At 41.6% G+C, this 18,191-nt stretch overlaps 2 protein-coding genes across 2 annotated transcripts in view; one reads left to right on the forward strand and one right to left on the reverse strand.

Annotated features, from left to right (window-relative positions):
* Positions 1-120: 120 nt before the first annotated feature.
* On the reverse strand, positions 121-9,652 carry LOC124128216 (ADP-ribosylation factor-like protein 2). The gene is made up of 5 exons (XM_048384890.1): positions 9,480-9,652; positions 8,651-8,761; positions 6,046-6,208; positions 1,532-1,612; positions 121-484 (listed from the first exon to the last, which is right to left on the reverse strand). The coding sequence occupies exons 1-5, from the start codon at positions 9,542-9,544 to the stop codon at positions 350-352; spliced, it is 555 nt and encodes a 184-aa protein (XP_048240847.1). The 5' UTR covers positions 9,545-9,652; the 3' UTR covers positions 121-349.
* A 189-nt stretch (positions 9,653-9,841) lies between these two features.
* The window catches only part of LOC124128217 (ribosomal protein S6 kinase delta-1-like), an 82,653-nt gene continuing 74,303 nt past the window's right edge, over positions 9,842-18,191 (forward strand). Inside the window, exon 1 of the mRNA XM_048384889.1 lies at positions 9,842-9,884. The gene's annotated coding sequence lies outside the window, so the exon portion shown is untranslated. The remainder of the gene's footprint in view (positions 9,885-18,191) is intronic.

Consider the following 18,191-nt stretch of genomic DNA (forward strand, 5'->3'; position numbering starts at 1 on the left):
TCTTGTCATATTGTCGAGTTGTGTGGCTGTGCTGTACAAATATGGAACAGTTCCATACTGTTTTAGCTGATATAACAAGAAACATTTTTTTTAAAAACAAATCTGCAACTGTATTAGGTCAAGACGCCCATGGACCCCACAGGCATATTTCAATGATGGACAACTAACATGATGGACATAACTGCAGCGTTAATAACCAATGAATCATAAACTCCAGCATCAGCCTGCATGAATCACATAGCATCCTGATCAACATGTCTCCCTTGGTGTCCAGCCTATCTTGCCATCTAAGCAAGTCTGCGGACCACTCTGTTCAAATAGTGTCAGTGTATCTGTCACAGAAGCTGTGTCAGTCCATGGTGAAGATCCGCGAGGCAATGTCATCGATGACCCAGTCGATTCCTTCCAGCAGGTGTTGACCAGTCACAGCACTGCAGTCTTGGATCAGCCAGTGATGCGTCTTGATGTTGTCCAGCTCCAGAGCCTGACACACAATACCAGTAAACATGGTAACAAGTGACAACACAATAACACTCTACAAAATAACAGTGTCACATCAACATATCAAGTGAGTGAGTGTTTTGATAGGCATTACTTAGAAGTTAATGTATGACAAAGTAGACACAATTTATGGATAACAACTTCTTTAATACTGTAAAAAGCAACGTTTCAGTGTAGATCCTTATACCGTTGTCAAGCAGGACTGAATGAGGGACATTGTACAGAATATATATAGTAGGTGGAGGTGGAAATATCCCGCCCCATCAACACCAGAATAAAAGAGCACAAAACCTCAACCATCTCGGAGCATATCAGCAACTGTCCTGATCACAACATCAACCAGGACAACATCCAAATCCTCACCAACAACCTCCATGATTTAACTAAAAGAAAACTAACAGAAGCAGTCCATATTTGCCGCCACAAGCCATCAATCAACAGAGACCAAGGCTTTTTCATCCCATCCGCCTACTATGAACTCATCAAGAAATAATCACTGTTTTATTGGCTTCCACCTATGTGTTCTCTGTCCATCGCCTTTTTAACAGTATTATCCTTCTGTTGTCAACACTTACTCATGTTATCCCACTCATGTACACAATTGTGGTTACTGTTAATCCTCTACTGTTAATCCTCCACCTACTATATATTTTCTGTACAATGTCCCTCATTCAGTCTTGCTTGACAACGGTATAAGGATCTGTACCCAAACATCACTTTTTAAAGTATTAAAGAAGTTGTTATCCATAAATTGTGTCTACTTTGAGTGAGTTGGGTTTAACGCAGCTTTGAACAGTATTCCAGTTACATCACAGCATGTCAGGTTGATGTGGGAGAAAAGTCAGAAGTGATACAGGTCTTATATGTTCACCACTTTGGTGAAACCAACCAGCACCGGTATGGTGCTGACAAACCTAGAAACAAGATTATTTATAGGTTTCTGAACACACCACAGGTCGTTCTTGTCTTCAAAACCTATCACTTAAAGCATTGCGACGATGACCAACAACGCATCAGAGGCCATACTCACCTTCCGGATTTCATCTGATGTCAGTGCACCAGGCAAGTCCTGCTTGTTTGCAAACACCAAAAGTGTTGCTCCAGCTAGTCTCTGAAACATACATGAAGAAAATATACACGCAGAAACAAGACCTGACCTGATTATGCTTACAATAGTTAAATCAGTTAGAAAGGCACCAACTTTGAACTCTTCAGTAACCATCTGGGACAAATCATTGCTATTGGATGAGCCAAAATTATCAATCCCATTTTGAGGAAAATTAGCACAGACTAAGAAAGTCACTATTTTTTAAAGCCAGTGGCAAAAATAAATCATATTACTCAAGTATCCTATCCAAAGCCTCCTCCACCTCTAGTAGCTTCTCCTGTGGAGATCCGAGTTAGACTAGGTCCTCAGCCACCCATGGTTGCCATAATAAGCAACTATACTTGTCGTAAGAGGCTACTAACGGGATCGGGTGTCGTATCCCAATTGTCATATTGATGAAATATTGCTGAGTGTGGCGTTAAACTGAACTGACTGAGTATGGTTTAACGCCACTTTTAGCAATATTCCAGCAATATCACGGCAGGGGACACCAGAAATGGGCTTCACACATTGTACCCATGTCGGAAATCGAACCCGGGTCTTAAGCGTGATGAGCGAATGCTTTAACCACTGGGCTACTCGACCATCCTCCGGTAGCCTATCCTAAGCCTCATCTCCTCCAGTAGCCTATCCTAAGCCTCACATCCTCCGGTAGCCTATCCTAAGCCTCACCTCCTCCAGTAGCCTATCCCAAGCCTCACTTCCACAAGCCTATCCTAAGCCTCATCTCCTCCAGTAGCCTATCCTAAGCCTCACATCCTCCAGTAGCCTATCCTAAGCCTCGTCTCCTCCAGTAGCCTATCCTAAGCCTCACATCCTCCAGTAGCCTATCCTAAGCCTCACCTCCTCCGGTAGCCTATCCTAAGCCTCACTTCCACAAGCCTATCCTAAGCCTCACCTCCTCCAGTAGCCTATCCTAAGCCTCACATCCTCCAGTAGCCTATCCTCAGCCTCATCTCCTCCAGTAGCCTATCCTAAGCCTCACATCCTCCAGTAGCCTATCCTAAGCCTCACATCCTCCGGTAGCCTATCCTAAGCCTCACCTCCTCCGGTAGCCTATCCTAAGCCTCACCTCCTCCGGTAGCCTATCCTAAGCCTCACCTCCTCCAGTAGCCTATCCTAAGCCTCACTTCCACAAGCCTATCCTAAGCCTCACCTCCTCCAGTAGCCTATCCTAAGCCTCACTTCCACAAGCCTATCCTAAGCCTCACCTCCTCCAGTAGCCTATCCTAAGCCTCACTTCCACAAGCCTATCCTAAGCCTCACATCCTCCGTAGCCTATCCTAAGCCTCAACTCCTCCAGTAGCCTATCCTAAGCCTCACTTCCACAAGCCTAACCTAAGCCTCACATCCTCCAGTAGCCTATCCTAAGCCTCACCTCCTCCAGTAGCCTATCCTAAGCCTCACCTCCTCCAGTAGCCTATCCTAAGCCTCACCTCCTCCAGTAGCCTATCCCAAGCCTCACTTCCACAAGCCTATCCTAAGCCTCATCTCCTCCAGTAGCCTATCCTAAGCCTCACATCCTCCAGTAGCCTATCCTAAGCCTCACATCCTCCAGTAGCCTATCATAAGCCTCACATCCTCCAGTAGCCTATCCAAAGCCTCGTCTCCTCTGGTAGCCTATCCTAAGCCTCACATCCTCCGTAGCCTATCCTAAGCCTCACATCCTCCAGTAGCCTATCCTCAGCCTCATCTCCTCCAGTAGCCTATCCTAAGCCTCACATCCTCCAGTAGCCTATCCTAAGCCTCACATCCTCCGGTAGCCTATCCTAAGCCTCACCTCCTCCGGTAGCCTATCCTAAGCCTCACCTCCTCCGGTAGCCTATCCTAAGCCTCACCTCCTCCAGTAGCCTATCCTAAGCCTCACTTCCACAAGCCTATCCTAAGCCTCACCTCCTCCAGTAGCCTATCCTAAGCCTCACTTCCACAAGCCTATCCTAAGCCTCACCTCCTCCAGTAGCCTATCCTAAGCCTCACTTCCACAAGCCTATCCTAAGCCTCACATCCTCCGTAGCCTATCCTAAGCCTCAACTCCTCCAGTAGCCTATCCTAAGCCTCACTTCCACAAGCCTAACCTAAGCCTCACATCCTCCAGTAGCCTATCCTAAGCCTCACCTCCTCCAGTAGCCTATCCTAAGCCTCACCTCCTCCAGTAGCCTATCCTAAGCCTCACCTCCTCCAGTAGCCTATCCCAAGCCTCACTTCCACAAGCCTATCCTAAGCCTCATCTCCTCCAGTAGCCTATCCTAAGCCTCACATCCTCCAGTAGCCTATCCTAAGCCTCACATCCTCCAGTAGCCTATCATAAGCCTCACATCCTCCAGTAGCCTATCCAAAGCCTCGTCTCCTCTGGTAGCCTATCCTAAGCCTCACATCCTCCGTAGCCTATCCTAAGCCTCAACTCCTCCAGTAGCCTATCCTAAGCCTCACTTCCACAAGCCTAACCTAAGCCTCACATCCTCCAGTAGCCTATCCTAAGCCTCACCTCCTCCAGTAGCCTATCCTAAGCCTCACCTCCTCCAGTAGCCTATCCTAAGCCTCACCTCCTCCAGTAGCCTATCCCAAGCCTCACTTCCACAAGCCTATCCTAAGCCTCATCTCCTCCAGTAGCCTATCCTAAGCCTCACATCCTCCAGTAGCCTATCCTAAGCCTCACATCCTCCAGTAGCCTATCATAAGCCTCACATCCTCCAGTAGCCTATCCAAAGCCTCGTCTCCTCCGGTAGCCTATCCTAAGCCTCACATCCTCCGTAGCCTATCCTAAGCCTCAACTCCTCCAGTAGCCTATCCTAAGCCTCACTTCCACAAGCCTAACCTAAGCCTCACATCCTCCAGTAGCCTATCCTAAGCCTCACCTCCTCAAGTAGCCTATCCTAAGCCTCACTTCCACAAGCCTATCCTAAGCCTCACATCCTCCAGTAGCCTATCCTAAGCCTCAACTCCACAAGCCTGTCCTAAGCCTCAACTCCACAAGCCTATCCTAAGCCTCACATCCTCCGTAGCCTATCCTAAGCCTCAACTCCTCCAGTAGCCTATCCTAAGCCTCACTTCCACAAGCCTAACCTGAGCCTCACATCCTCCAGTAGCCTATCCTAAGCCTCACTTCCACAAGCCTATCCTAAGCCTCACCTCCTCCAGTAGCCTATCCTAAGCCTCACTTCCACAAGCCTATCCTAAGCCTCACCTCCTCCAGTAGCCTATCCTAAGCCTCACTGCCACAAGCCTATCCTAAGCCTCACATCCTCCGTAGCCTATCCTAAGCCTCAACTCCTCCAGTAGCCTATCCTAAGCCTCACTTCCACAAGCCTAACCTAAGCCTCACATCCTCCAGTAGCCTATCCTAAGCCTCACCTCCTCCAGTAGCCTATCCTAAGCCTCACCTCCTCCAGTAGCCTATCCTAAGCCTCACCTCCTCCAGTAGCCTATCCCAAGCCTCACTTCCACAAGCCTATCCTAAGCCTCATCTCCTCCAGTAGCCTATCCTAAGCCTCACATCCTCCAGTAGCCTATCATAAGCCTCACATCCTCCAGTAGCCTATCCAAAGCCTCGTCTCCTCTGGTAGCCTATCCTAAGCCTCACATCCTCCGTAGCCTATCCTAAGCCTCAACTCCTCCAGTAGCCTATCCTAAGCCTCACTTCCACAAGCCTAACCTAAGCCTCACATCCTCCAGTAGCCTATCCTAAGCCTCACCTCCTCCAGTAGCCTATCCTAAGCCTCACCTCCTCCAGTAGCCTATCCTAAGCCTCACCTCCTCCAGTAGCCTATCCCAAGCCTCACTTCCACAAGCCTATCCTAAGCCTCATCTCCTCCAGTAGCCTATCCTAAGCCTCACATCCTCCAGTAGCCTATCCTAAGCCTCAACTCCACAAGCCTGTCCTAAGCCTCAACTCCACAAGCCTATCCTAAGCCTCACCTCCTCCAGTAGCCTATCCTAAGCCTCACTTCCACAAGCCTATCCTAAGCCTCACATCCTCCGGTAGCCTATCCTAAGCCTTGTCTCCTCCAGTAGCCTATCCTAAGCCTCACATGCTCCGGTCGCCCATCCTAAGCCTCGTCTCCTCCGGTAGCCTATCCTTAGCCTCACCTCCTCCAGTAGCCTATCCTAAGCCTCACCTCCTCCGGTAGCCTATCCTAAGCCTCACATCCTCCGGTAGCCTATCCTAAGCCTCCACCTACTCCAGTAGCCTATCCTAAGCCTCACCTCCTCCAGTAGCCTATCCTAAGCCTCGTCTCCTCCGGTAGCCTATCCTAAGCCTCGTCTCCTCCAGTAGCCTATCCTAAGCCTCGTCTCCTCCGGTACCCTATCCTAAGCCTCACCTCCACTGGTAACCTATCCTAAGCCTCTCCTCCTCCGGTAGCCTATCCTAAGCCTCCACCTACTCCAGTAGCTTATCCTGAGCCTCCACCTACTCCAGTAGCTGATCTTCCACTAACCTCCTCGAGGAGCAGTGCCTGCAGCTCCTGCTTACAATCCTGAAGTCTCATCCTGTCTGCACTGTCTACCACCCAGATCAGGCCATCAGTGCTCTCAAAGTAGTTCCGCCAGTACGAGCGTAATGATTTCTGTCCGCCCACATCCCAGACATTTAGTTTAAACCTGCAATAAAAGTACACATTCATGATTCTACTCAGATTTATTCAACAGCTGCTAATATGACTATCAAGGAAGCAAATCCCTGGACAAGACCAGTATAAATGGACCATAAAATGTCACCATGACAACAGTTAGGGAGTGAGTTCAGTTTAAACGCAACTTTAAAACTTTTAAAGCAGACATGCCTTGAAATAAATGTAATTAAGTTTTAAAGTTGCGTTTAAACTTAATTACATTTATTTCAAGGCATGTCTGCTTACATGGAAAGGCAAAAGTGACACGTCCTCAACATTTACTACTTTGGTGAAACCAGAAAGCACAATTATGGTGCTGACAGATCAAGAATCAAGGTGAACTCGGGATTAGAACCCAACTCTGCACAATGAATTCCAGTGCCTTGGACAGACCACTGTGCCACCAGTGCCCAGTACACTACTGAAGAGTACGGTATAATAGTTGCCAGCAGTCTGTACTCTCTCTGTTCTAATGTTTTGATAATAAAGCCAAATGTTCCAGATATTATCCTCACAAGTGTTTTGTCATTTTCGGATAAATCTTTCTCTCTTCCAATGAAAACGAGCAAAATTAAAATGATATCCTGTGCGACAACGGGGAGTTGGCGATAATTTATAGCCAGTAGCAATACAGTCTAAATAGTTTTGGTAAATAATTTGTTTACGAAATGTTGTGTCACATGATATGCAAATTAGGTGTAATGCCACGTCACCACTGCGCCGGAAATTAGCTTTTTGTCCGTCATCCTTTTGCCGGATCATGGTTTGTCAGATTACAACAATGGGTACCGTTTTTCAGATGGAAATCGCGCGGGTGTTAAAAATATTGAACTTCGTGGACATATCGTGCTTGGTTACCACATGTGACAAAGATTTCTCATGTATATATTCTGGCATTAAACAACGTGTCCGTGCCAATAACTCAAGGTGACAAATGCCGACTGACATGACTAACATCCCACGAACGTCTTTCGCATGCTCAAATTATTCCGTACCGTATCGCCACATAATAAAGTAGCGGAAGGGAACATTGAGGTGAGTATCGCCATCACACACACATATATATGCTTTCACCAGTTCACAATTAAAATCGCTAATAAAATACCACATGTTCCCCCAATTTCCAACATATTTCTCCTGCTTTCAATCTTTCTGAAAATGTATTTTCTTGGGGAATGTAATTTTCGATTCAATTGTGTGGCGGCAGATTTATATATAATAAAATCCCACATACATGTTTGTCAGGCGATATCCACGGAAACCAACCGCGTTATCTTGTTTTAATATATTGAAATTTGCTGTCTCAATTCCAACACATTTCTCCTTTTTTTTCGCCACTGCGTTACAGTGTTCCGTAAGCATTTGCGATTCTCATGTTATCAAAATTGTCATACATAATTCATGGATTCAAGAAAATGCCATAATTCCCTGTATAAACAACTAAAAATTCTCGTGCAAAATTCGTGGGTTCGAGGAAATGCTGGCTTTGATTTTTTAATGAGGTGCCATAAATCACTGTATAAACAACTTGGTGACACTGACAAGTTTATTACATAAACAGAACACCTGCCCGACATTCTCATTACATAACATTTCCTGTGTGTTACAGCAAAGATCACGATTGTATTTGTAGGAATTACCATAATTAATTCACATGGTGTAACTTGCGTTGACAATACGATGAGACCTGACATTAGGCACATGTAGTCAGCTGATCCGGTCGAAGAACTCTCAAGTGGTCTGCACCTCCCGTAAAGGAGCTCTCAAAATGTGACGAAAAGTCTTTTCTTGGATACCTAAGACAGTCAAAGCTCTTGAGAATTTCCTTATTCTCTCTCCAATGTCTTTTTGGTTGAAGGCAACATTGTATTACGCTTAATAATGACGATGTACTTATAGGTGTATATTTTATTGGTGCTTCTTCTTCTTGGCAGCTGATGGTAAATAAGCCGCACTCGGCTATCTCCCTTGAACGCACCCGAACGGCTTGCCCACCAATTCCAACACATTTCTCCTGCTTTTGATATTTTTTCGCCACCGCGTTATGCATGGAAGTTGGGGAAAAACATCGCGTTACGGTGCGTTATAGTATTCCTTGTGCATTTGTGATTCTAATGATATAAGTTTTATTACAAAATTCATCACATGAAGTTTGCAGTTGCCAATTGAAATTACCCTACTGTTTTGCATCATTTTTTTTAACATTTTCCCTTTCTAAGTCAAGATTACTGTTAATTTTTTTTTCAAAAGTACACTAATACAAACATTATGAATGTATGTTACTATTTGTGTCTTTCTTCACGCAAATTAATACTCTTTTGATACGAAAAAGGGGGAAAAAATGTAAAAACAGGCCAAACTGAATTTCTACACTGAGTTATGGGAATTGAATTGCCGCGCGGGGAAGAGGCCACCCTAACTGTATACCTACCCTCTATGTTCCAATGTCTTGATATTGAAGCCAAGTGTTGGAGATATTGTGTCAATGTCTTCACCGTTGAATTTCTTCAAGATGGTTGTCTTCCCAGCATTGTCCAAACCTCTGACAACCGTCAAGGTATTTTGACATAATTTCAACAATTGTACATGGCTGAACGGCCAGAGAACCTCCTCAATTAATACACTGCTTGCTCATGTTTGTTGTTTAATGCCGCACTCAGCAATCTGTAAATAATCAAGTCTGGACAAGACAATCCAATGATTGACATCATGAGCATCAATCCACGCAATTGGGATGCAATGACATGCATCAACCAAGTCAGCAAGCCTGACCTCCCGATCCTGTTAGTCGCCTCTTACGACAGGCATAGTCACCATTCATCATATTCATGGCAAGCACCTATTCTACCCCGGATCTTCACGGGTCAGCTTGTTCATAGCTGTATTTCCAAAAGTCAGTCTTTTGTTAAGGTTTCATTTTACTTTAAATACAAATCATTAAAAATACTATTTATGTGACCATGAGAGGTTTGCCATGCTGGTGAAACCCAAGATCATGTGTATGGTGACTGACCAGGATGTCGTAACTAGCGACGAAGAGTTTAAGATAAAGCACCGGATCCTTGCAAGGTAAAGGGGTGTAACTCTGAACAGTGTCTCTTGTTCAATTGTTCAACCAAACCACTTTTGGAATATTGCAATAACAAGAAGGTTCAAAAGACGTGTGACAACGAACAAGATTTATAGGCCTAAACAGTTACCGAGCTAGGCCATAGTCAGGGGGTGCTATAGATCTACTGGATCATTGTCAAAAAGGATACAGCATAAGCAGACGAACTTCTTTTTCTTTCTGCTTCATTTTCTTCAGAATTGTCAATAGCCCCATCGTTAATTTGAAGTAATAATCCAATAAATAACACCTAGATTTCAGTCATTCTTCGTGAATCATAGCTATTTTGAAAGGGAACTCTCTCGACTTGGAGGAGTGAACATAATGGGTGTATACAAATAATACATATACGGAACACGGAATGACATTTATTTAAGATTAGCATTGTCTTTCGTTGACATTTCAAACTATCAAAAAGTAACGCCATTTTGTTTTTAATCTCTCTATATAATTGCGTTTGATGACTTTGAGCGTTATTTCAATTCCCGACTGGAGTTTAAGTTTTGTAATGGTCCATTTCCTGTTTGGGTTGTACTTCCGGCGTAACCTAACGAAAATGGGTCGAGTCAGTATACGTCCCTTTCCCAGACCAGGCCACAGCGCTACGTTTATCGAGTGGTATACATCTTGCAAGGGACGCGACTCTTCCCATTAATTACTTGCGCTCAGTGCTACTGTCATGGCGGATCTGTTTACGCATTTGTTTACTGTCGAAGGTCGGCTTGTTGTTATATTAACGTACAGATCGCTAACTATAACTGCCAGGAAGTCTCTTAGGTGGGTTATGGTCGGTTTTATTGTGGTTGTGTCAACAGTGCGAATGCTAAATTTGTTTGCCACCAAGTATGATTAAAATCGATATGGCTCAAGACATATCTTTTAGTATCTTATGTTATCCACGCGTGCCTCTTAGATCCTTTGGGTTAGTTGTGTCAGATTTGTTTGTTTGTTGTTGTTTAACGAAGCACTCACCAATATTTCAACTCAACTAAATGACGGCGGTCTGTAAATAATCGAGTTTGCTCATGTATTGTCATTTTAGCCATTAATAATAAGCGGCACTGCTTTTCAACCAAACCTTGTGAAATCATTTTATACCACCCGTTATTATTTTTTGTGTATCATGCACAATGTTAGACAAAAGGATGTGTTGAAAGTCTCTATGTTCTAACACTCATATGTTGAGTTTGTGTTCTGTTTCCAAAATAGAAAACACTACCATTTAACACTGCAAATTAGGGCTGGGACGGGTGACTCGGGTACTCGAGTCTTGTGGGCCCTGAATAGGACCCGGGTACCCACAGGACTACCCAGACCCGTGGTTAGTCACGTTATATTTTGTTTAAAGACAAAAACATACTATAGCTCAATGGTTACACTACAAGTCGCTAATGTTAAGATTATTTTCTGACGATGCACTCATTCCTTTTGACTTGTAAATGTTTGAGTAAAAATAAAGCTTCAGTCAACTTCAGTGTATGCATGATCTGATTGTTTGATACATGTATCTGAATAGCTTTAGCCAGGGCTGCGGTAAAACAATTACCAATCTGACATTTTGTTCCCTACTCTTGAGACTTACAGTGGGTACCCGGGTAATAGGGGATCGGGTAACCGGGTAGTAAATTTGAACTCGTCCCAGCCCTACTGTAAATATATCACAAAATAAATGCTTCAATAACTGCAAACTGTGAAAAGTTTTATTGTGGTATGGTACTTAGTTTTAAGTCTTAATTTCATTCCATCTGTGCTTTAAACTTAAATTTACAAATAAAGCGTGTGTGACAGTGTTAATGCACTTTTACACTTCCCAATACAAGGAATAAAATCTGGTATTCAAGTTTCAGTGAATGTTACTTTTGTTAGAAATACAGTCAAAATCAATTGGGTTTCTGTCACTTGCAGAACTACAACAATGGATCATCTCAAGCATGACAAGTACATCCTTAATATCAGAACTCAGCTATTTATCATATCTAGCTTGTGACAATTTTAACATGATATTCTCGTTTCACATTTGTCAACTGAATAATGTGTTATAGTTCACAAGAAAATTAAGTTAGCCAGTCAGGCAACCTTAATGTTATTTCCATGAGCCCTGCTTGAAATTAATGGTTTCTTAACCATAAAAGGTCGGGGATTTAATCTTTCCGAGGACATTTTCTAGTGTGACTTATAACTTGAAAACTACAGCATAGATTCTTCTCAAACTTTGTGTATTAATAGGACAGGTGCTGTGTGAGGTTTGATTTCAATTTTTGGATTTTCTGAAAAAATACAGCTGTTTTTCATTGGGTTACTTATATTTTTTCTACTTAAACATTTTAAGCACTGCATGCATTCTTTTGAAATTTAGGGAACAGTTTCCATACTAAAATAGAGGAGGTGCAGTGCACAGTTTGATAAGTGGAATTTCTCAGAAAATATACCCGTATCTTGTTTCATGTTTTCAACTTAGAAATATTTTTATACCCCTGACCTAAAAGCTTCAAAAGGGCAGCGCATCATATTTAGGACATAAACATACTGTGTTTTCAATGTAGAGCTAGGTTACCTGTAGATTTAACCATGCTAAATTGAATTTGGAACCAAAAGCGCAGCATGAGGTTTCAAATATTAAATCTCCATTCTACCACGACTAAATAAAATGCCAACTCTTTTGTAATACAAAAATATATTGAGTGAAGTGGCATGGGTTGAGTCCAGTATTTTGAGTGGGTTGTTGATCTGAATTTACGGAATCCCTGACAACAGCCTGTAAACACAATATGGTGCTCTATATGTCCAGCAGTTCCTTTACACTGTAATACTTCACACAAACTTATCATACCTTATCATATTGCTTGTCTATTGAATGTAGGAAGTAATCGTCGCTACCTCCACAACTGTTGTAATATATTTATTATTTTTACTATGTATGACTCCTACTGGTCACTCTACACATTAATATATCAAAGAAACATCCCTGTGTGTTTTCCAATATCAATTAAACAGGAGACGAACACTGGTCGCGGAAAGGGACAACTACAGACTTTTCATATTGCTTGTATGTAGCACGTGGGTAAAAAATCGTCGCTACCTCCACAACTGTTGTAATATATTTATTAATTTTACTATGTATGACTCCTACTGGTCACTCTACACATTAATATGTCAAAGAAACATCCCTGTGTGTTTTCCAATATCAATTAAACCGGAGACGAACACTGGTCGCGGAAATGGACAACTACAGACTTTTCATATTGCTTGTATGTAGCGCGTGGGTAAAAAATCGTCGCTACCTCCACAACTGTTGAAATATAATGATTATTTTTACTATTTATGACTCCTACTGGTCAGTATACACATTATTATAAAAAAGAACCATCGCTGTGTGTTTTCCAATATCAATTAAACAGGAGACGAACACTGGTCGCGGAAAGGGACAACTACAGACTTTTCATATTGATTGGATATGGCGCGTGGGTAAATAGTGGTCACTACGTCCACAGCTGTTGTAATATATTTATTATTTTTACTATGTATGACTCCTACTGGACCGTCTACACATTATTATGTAAAAGAAACATCCCTGTGTGTTTTCCAATATCAATTAAACGGGAGACGAACATTGGTCGCGGAAAGGGACAACTGCAGACTTTTCACATTGCTTGTCTATTCAGTGTAGGAAATAATCGTCGCTACCTCCACAACTGTTGTAATATTTTTATTATTTTTACTATGTATGACTCCTACTGGACCGTCTACACATTATTATGTAAAAGAAACATCCCTGTGTGTTTTCCAATATCAATTAAACAGGAGACGAACACTGGTCGCGGAAAGGGACAACTACAGACTTTTCACATTGCTTGTCTATTCAGTGTAGGAAGTAATCGTCACTACCTCCAGAACTGTTGTAATATATTTATTATTTTTACTATGTATGACTCCTACTGGACCGTCTACACATTATTGTACAAACGAAACATCCCTGTGTGTTTTCCAATATCAATTAAACAGGAGACGAACACTGGTCGCGGAAAGGGACAACTACAGACTTTTCACATTGCTTGTCTTTTCAGTGTAGGAAATAATCGTCGCTACCTCCAGAACTGTTGTAATATTTTTATTATTTTTACTATGTATGACTCCTACTGGACCGTCTACACATTATTATGTAAAAGAAACATCCCTGTGTGTTTTCCAATATCAATTAAACAGGAGACGAACACTGGTCGCGGAAAGGGACAACTACAGACTTTTCACATTGCTTGTCTATTCAGTGTAGGAAGTAATCGTCACTACCTCCAGAACTGTTGTAATATATTTATTATTTTTACTATGTATGACTCCTACTGGTCACTCTACACATTATTATATCAAAGAAACATCCCTGTGTGTTTTCCAATATCAATTAAACGGGAGACGAACACTGGTCGCGGAAAGGGACAACTACAGACTTTTCATATTGCTTGCTTATAGCATGTGGGTAAATAGTGGTCACTACCTCCACAACTGTTGAAACATAATGATATGACTCCTACTGGACCGTCTACACATTATTATATAAAAGAAAGATCGCTGTGTGTTTTCCAATATCAATTAAACAGGAGACGAACACTGGTCGCGGAAAGGGACAACTACAGACTTTTCATATTGATTGGATATGGCGCGTGGGTAAATAGTGGTCACTACGTCCACAGCTGTTGTAATATATTTATTATTTTTACTATGTATGACTCCTACTGGACCGTCTTCACATTATTATGTAAAAGAAACATCCCTGTGTGTTTTCCAATATCAATTAAACAGGAGACGAACACTGGTCGCGGAAAGGGATAACTACAGACTTTTCATATTGATTGTCTGTTGAGTGTAGGAAGTAATCGTCGCTACCTCCAGAACTGTTGTAATATATTTATTATTTTTACTATGTATGACTCCTACTGGTCACTCTACACATTATTATATCAAAGAAACATCCATGTGTGTTTTCCAATATCAATTAAACGGGAGACGAACAGTGGTCGCGGAAAGGGACAACTACAGACTTTTCATATTGCTTGCTTATAGCATGTGGGTAAATAGTGGTCACTACCTCTACAACTGTTGAAACATAATGATATGACTCCTACTGGTCACTCTACACATTATTATACAAAAGAAAGATCCCTGTGTGTTTTCCAATATCAATTAAACAGGAGACGAACACTGGTCGCGGAAAGGGACAACTACAGACTTTTCATATTGATTGGATATGGCGCGTGGGTAAATAGTGGTCACTACGTCCACAGCTGTTGTAATATATTTATTATTTTTACTATGTATGACTCCTACTGGACCGTCTACACATTATTGTACAAACGAAACATCCCTGTGTGTTTTCCAATATCAATTAAACAGGAGACGAACACTGGTCGCGGAAAGGGACAACTACAGACTTTTCACATTGCTTGTCTTTTCAGTGTAGGAAATAATCGTCGCTACCTCCACAACTGTTGTAATATTTTTATTATTTTTACTATGTATGACTCCTACTGGACCGTCTACACATTATTATGTAAAAGAAACATCCCTGTGTGTTTTCCAATATCAATTAAACAGGAGACGAACACTGGTCGCGGAAAGGGACAACTACAGACTTTTCACATTGCTTGTCTATTCAGTGTAGGAAGTAATCGTCGCTACCTCCAGAACTGTTGTAATATATTTATTATTTTTACTATGTATGACTCCTACTGGTCACTCTACACATTATTATATCAAAGAAACATCCCTGTGTGTTTTCCAATATCAATTAAACGGGAGACGAACACTGGTCGCGGAAAGGGACAACTACAGACTTTTCATATTGCTTGCTTATAGCATGTGGGTAAATAGTGGTCACTACCTCCACAACTGTTGAAACATAATGATATGACTCCTACTGGACCGTCTACACATTATTATATAAAAGAAAGATCGCTGTGTGTTTTCCAATATCAATTAAACAGGAGACGAACACTGGTCGCGGAAAGGGACAACTACAGACTTTTCATATTGATTGGATATGGCGCGTGGGTAAATAGTGGTCACTACGTCCACAGCTGTTGTAATATATTTATTATTTTTACTATGTATGACTCTTACTGGACCGTCTACACATTATTATGTAAAAGAAACATCCCTGTGTGTTTTCCAATATCAATTAAACAGGAGACGAACACTGGTCGCGGAAAGGGATAACTACAGACTTTTCATATTGATTGTCTGTTGAGTGTAGGAAGTAATCGTCGCTACCTCCAGAACTGTTGTAATATATTTATTATTTTTACTATGTATGACTCCTACTGGTCACTCTACACATTATTATATCAAAGAAACATCGCTGTGTGTTTTCCAATATCAATTAAACAGGAGACGAACACTGGTCACGGAAAGGGACAACTACAGACTTTTCATATTGATTGTATGTAGCGCGTGGGTAAAAAATCGTCGCTACCTCCACAACTGTTGTAATATATTTATTAATTTTACTATGTATGACTCCTACTGGTCACTCTACACATTATTATATCAAAGAAACATCCCTGTGTGTTTTCCAATATCAATTAAACAGGAGACGAACACTGGTCGCGGAAAGGGACAACTACAGACTTTTCATATTGCTTGTATGTAGCGCGTGGGTAAAAAATCGTCACTACCTCCACAACTGTTGTAATATATTTATTAATTTTACTATGTATGACTCCTACTGGTCACTCTACACATTATTAGATCAAAGAAACATCCCTGCGTGTTTCCAATATCAATTAAACCGGAGACGAACACTGGTCGCGGAAAGGGACAACTACAGACTTTTCATATTGCTTGTATGTAGCGCGTGGGTAAAAAATCGTCGCTACCTCCACAACTGTTGAAATATAATGATTATTTTTACTATTTATGACTCCTACTGGTCAGTATACACATTATTATATAAAAGAACCATCGCTGTGTGTTTTCCAATATCAATTAAACAGGAGACGAACACTGGTCGCGGAAAGGGACAACTACAGACTTTTCATATTGATTGGATATGGCGCGTGGGTAAATAGTGGTCACTACGTCCACAACTGTTGTAATATATATATGTGTTATTTTTACTACGCATGACCCCTACTGGCCACTCTACCCATTATTATATAACAAAAACATCCCTGTGTGTTTTCCAATATCAATTAAACAGGAAACGAACAATGGTCGAGGAAAGGGACAACTACAGACTTTTCATATTGCTTGCTTATAGCGTGTGGGTAAATAGTGGTCACTACGTCCACAACTGTTGAAACATAATGATATGACTCCTACTGGACCGTCTACACATTATTATATAAAAGAACCATCGCTGTGTGTTTTCCAATATCAATTAAACAGGAGACGAACACTGGTCGCGGAAAGGGACAACTACAGACTTTTCATATTGATTGGATATGGCGCGTGGGTAAATAGTGGTCACTACGTCCACAGCTGTTGTAATATATTTATTATTTTTACTATGTATGACTCCTACTGGACCGTCTACACATTATTATATAAAAGAAACATCCCTGTGTGTTTTCCAATATCAATTAAACAGGAGACGAACATTGGTCGCGGAAAGGGACAACTGCAGACTTTTCACAATGCTTGTCTATTCAGTGTAGGAAATAATCGTCGCTACCTCCACAACTGTTGTAATATTTTTATTATTTTTACTATGTATGACTCCTACTGGACCGTCTACACATTATTATGTAAAAGAAACATCCCTGTGTGTTTTCCAATATCAATTAAACGGGAGACGAACACTGGTCGCGGAAAGGGACAACTACAGACTTTTCATATTGCTTGCTTATAGCATGTGGGTAAATAGTGGTCACTACCTCTACAACTGTTGAAACATAACGATATGACTCCTACTGGACCGTCTACACATTATTATATAAAAGAAAGATCCCTGTGTGTTTTCCAATATCAATTAAACAGGAGACGAACACTGGTCGCGGAAAGGGACAACTACAGACTTTTCATATTGATTGGATATGGCGCGTGGGTAAATAGTGGTCACTACGTCCACAGCTGTTGTAATATATGTATTATTTTTACTATGTATGACTCCTACTGGACCGTCTACACATTATTATATAAAAGAAACATCCCTGTGTGTTTTCCAATATCAATTAAACAGGAGACGAACACTGGTCGCGGAAAGGGACAACTGCAGACTTTTCACATTGCTTGTCTATTCAGTGTAGGAAATAATCGTCGCTACCTCCACAACTGTTGTAATATTTTTATTATTTTTACTATGTATGACTCCTACTGGACCGTCTACACATTATTATGTAAAAGAAACATCCCTGTGTGTTTTCCAATATCAATTAAACAGGAGACGAACACTGGTCGCGGAAAGGGACAACTACATACTTTTCATATTGCTTGTCTATTGAGTGTAGGAAGTAATCGTCGCTACCTCCACAACTGTTGTAATATATTTATTAATTTTACTATGTATGACTCCTACTGGTCACTATACACATTATTATATCAAAGAAACATCCCTGTGTGTTTTCCAATATCAATTAAACAGGAGACGAACACTGGTCGCGGAAAGGGACAACTACAGACTTTTCATATTGCTTGTATGTAGCGCGTGGGTAAAAAATCGTCGCTACCTCCACAACTGTTGTAATATATTTATTAATTTTACTATGTATGACTCCTACTGGTCACTCTACACATTATTAGATCAAAGAAACATCCCTGTGTGTTTTCCAATATCAATTAAACCGGAGACGAACACTGGTCGCGGAAAGGGACAACTACAGACTTTTCATATTGCTTGTATGTAGGGCGTGGGTAAAAAATCGTCGCTACCTCC

The sequence above is a fragment of the Haliotis rufescens genome, unplaced genomic scaffold (genome assembly GCF_023055435.1).
Source record: "Haliotis rufescens isolate VD_foot unplaced genomic scaffold, xgHalRufe1.0.p SCAF_51, whole genome shotgun sequence".
NCBI lineage: Eukaryota > Metazoa > Mollusca > Gastropoda > Lepetellida > Haliotidae > Haliotis > Haliotis rufescens.

Bases quoted from the DNA above. Each gene is read 5' to 3' on its own strand.
- LOC124128216 (XM_048384890.1), bottom strand. From the start codon at position 9,544: ATGGGGCTATTGACAATTCTGAAGAAAATGAAGCAGAAAGAAAAAGAA. The intron at 8,762-9,479 runs GTATCCTTTTTG...GACGGTTGTCAG, and splicing joins GAAGTTCGTCTGCTTATGCT to AGGTTTGGACAATGCTGGGA. The intron at 1,613-6,045 runs GTTAGTGGAAGA...TGTATGTTTCAG, and splicing joins AGGCACTGCTCCTCGAGGAG to AGACTAGCTGGAGCAACACT.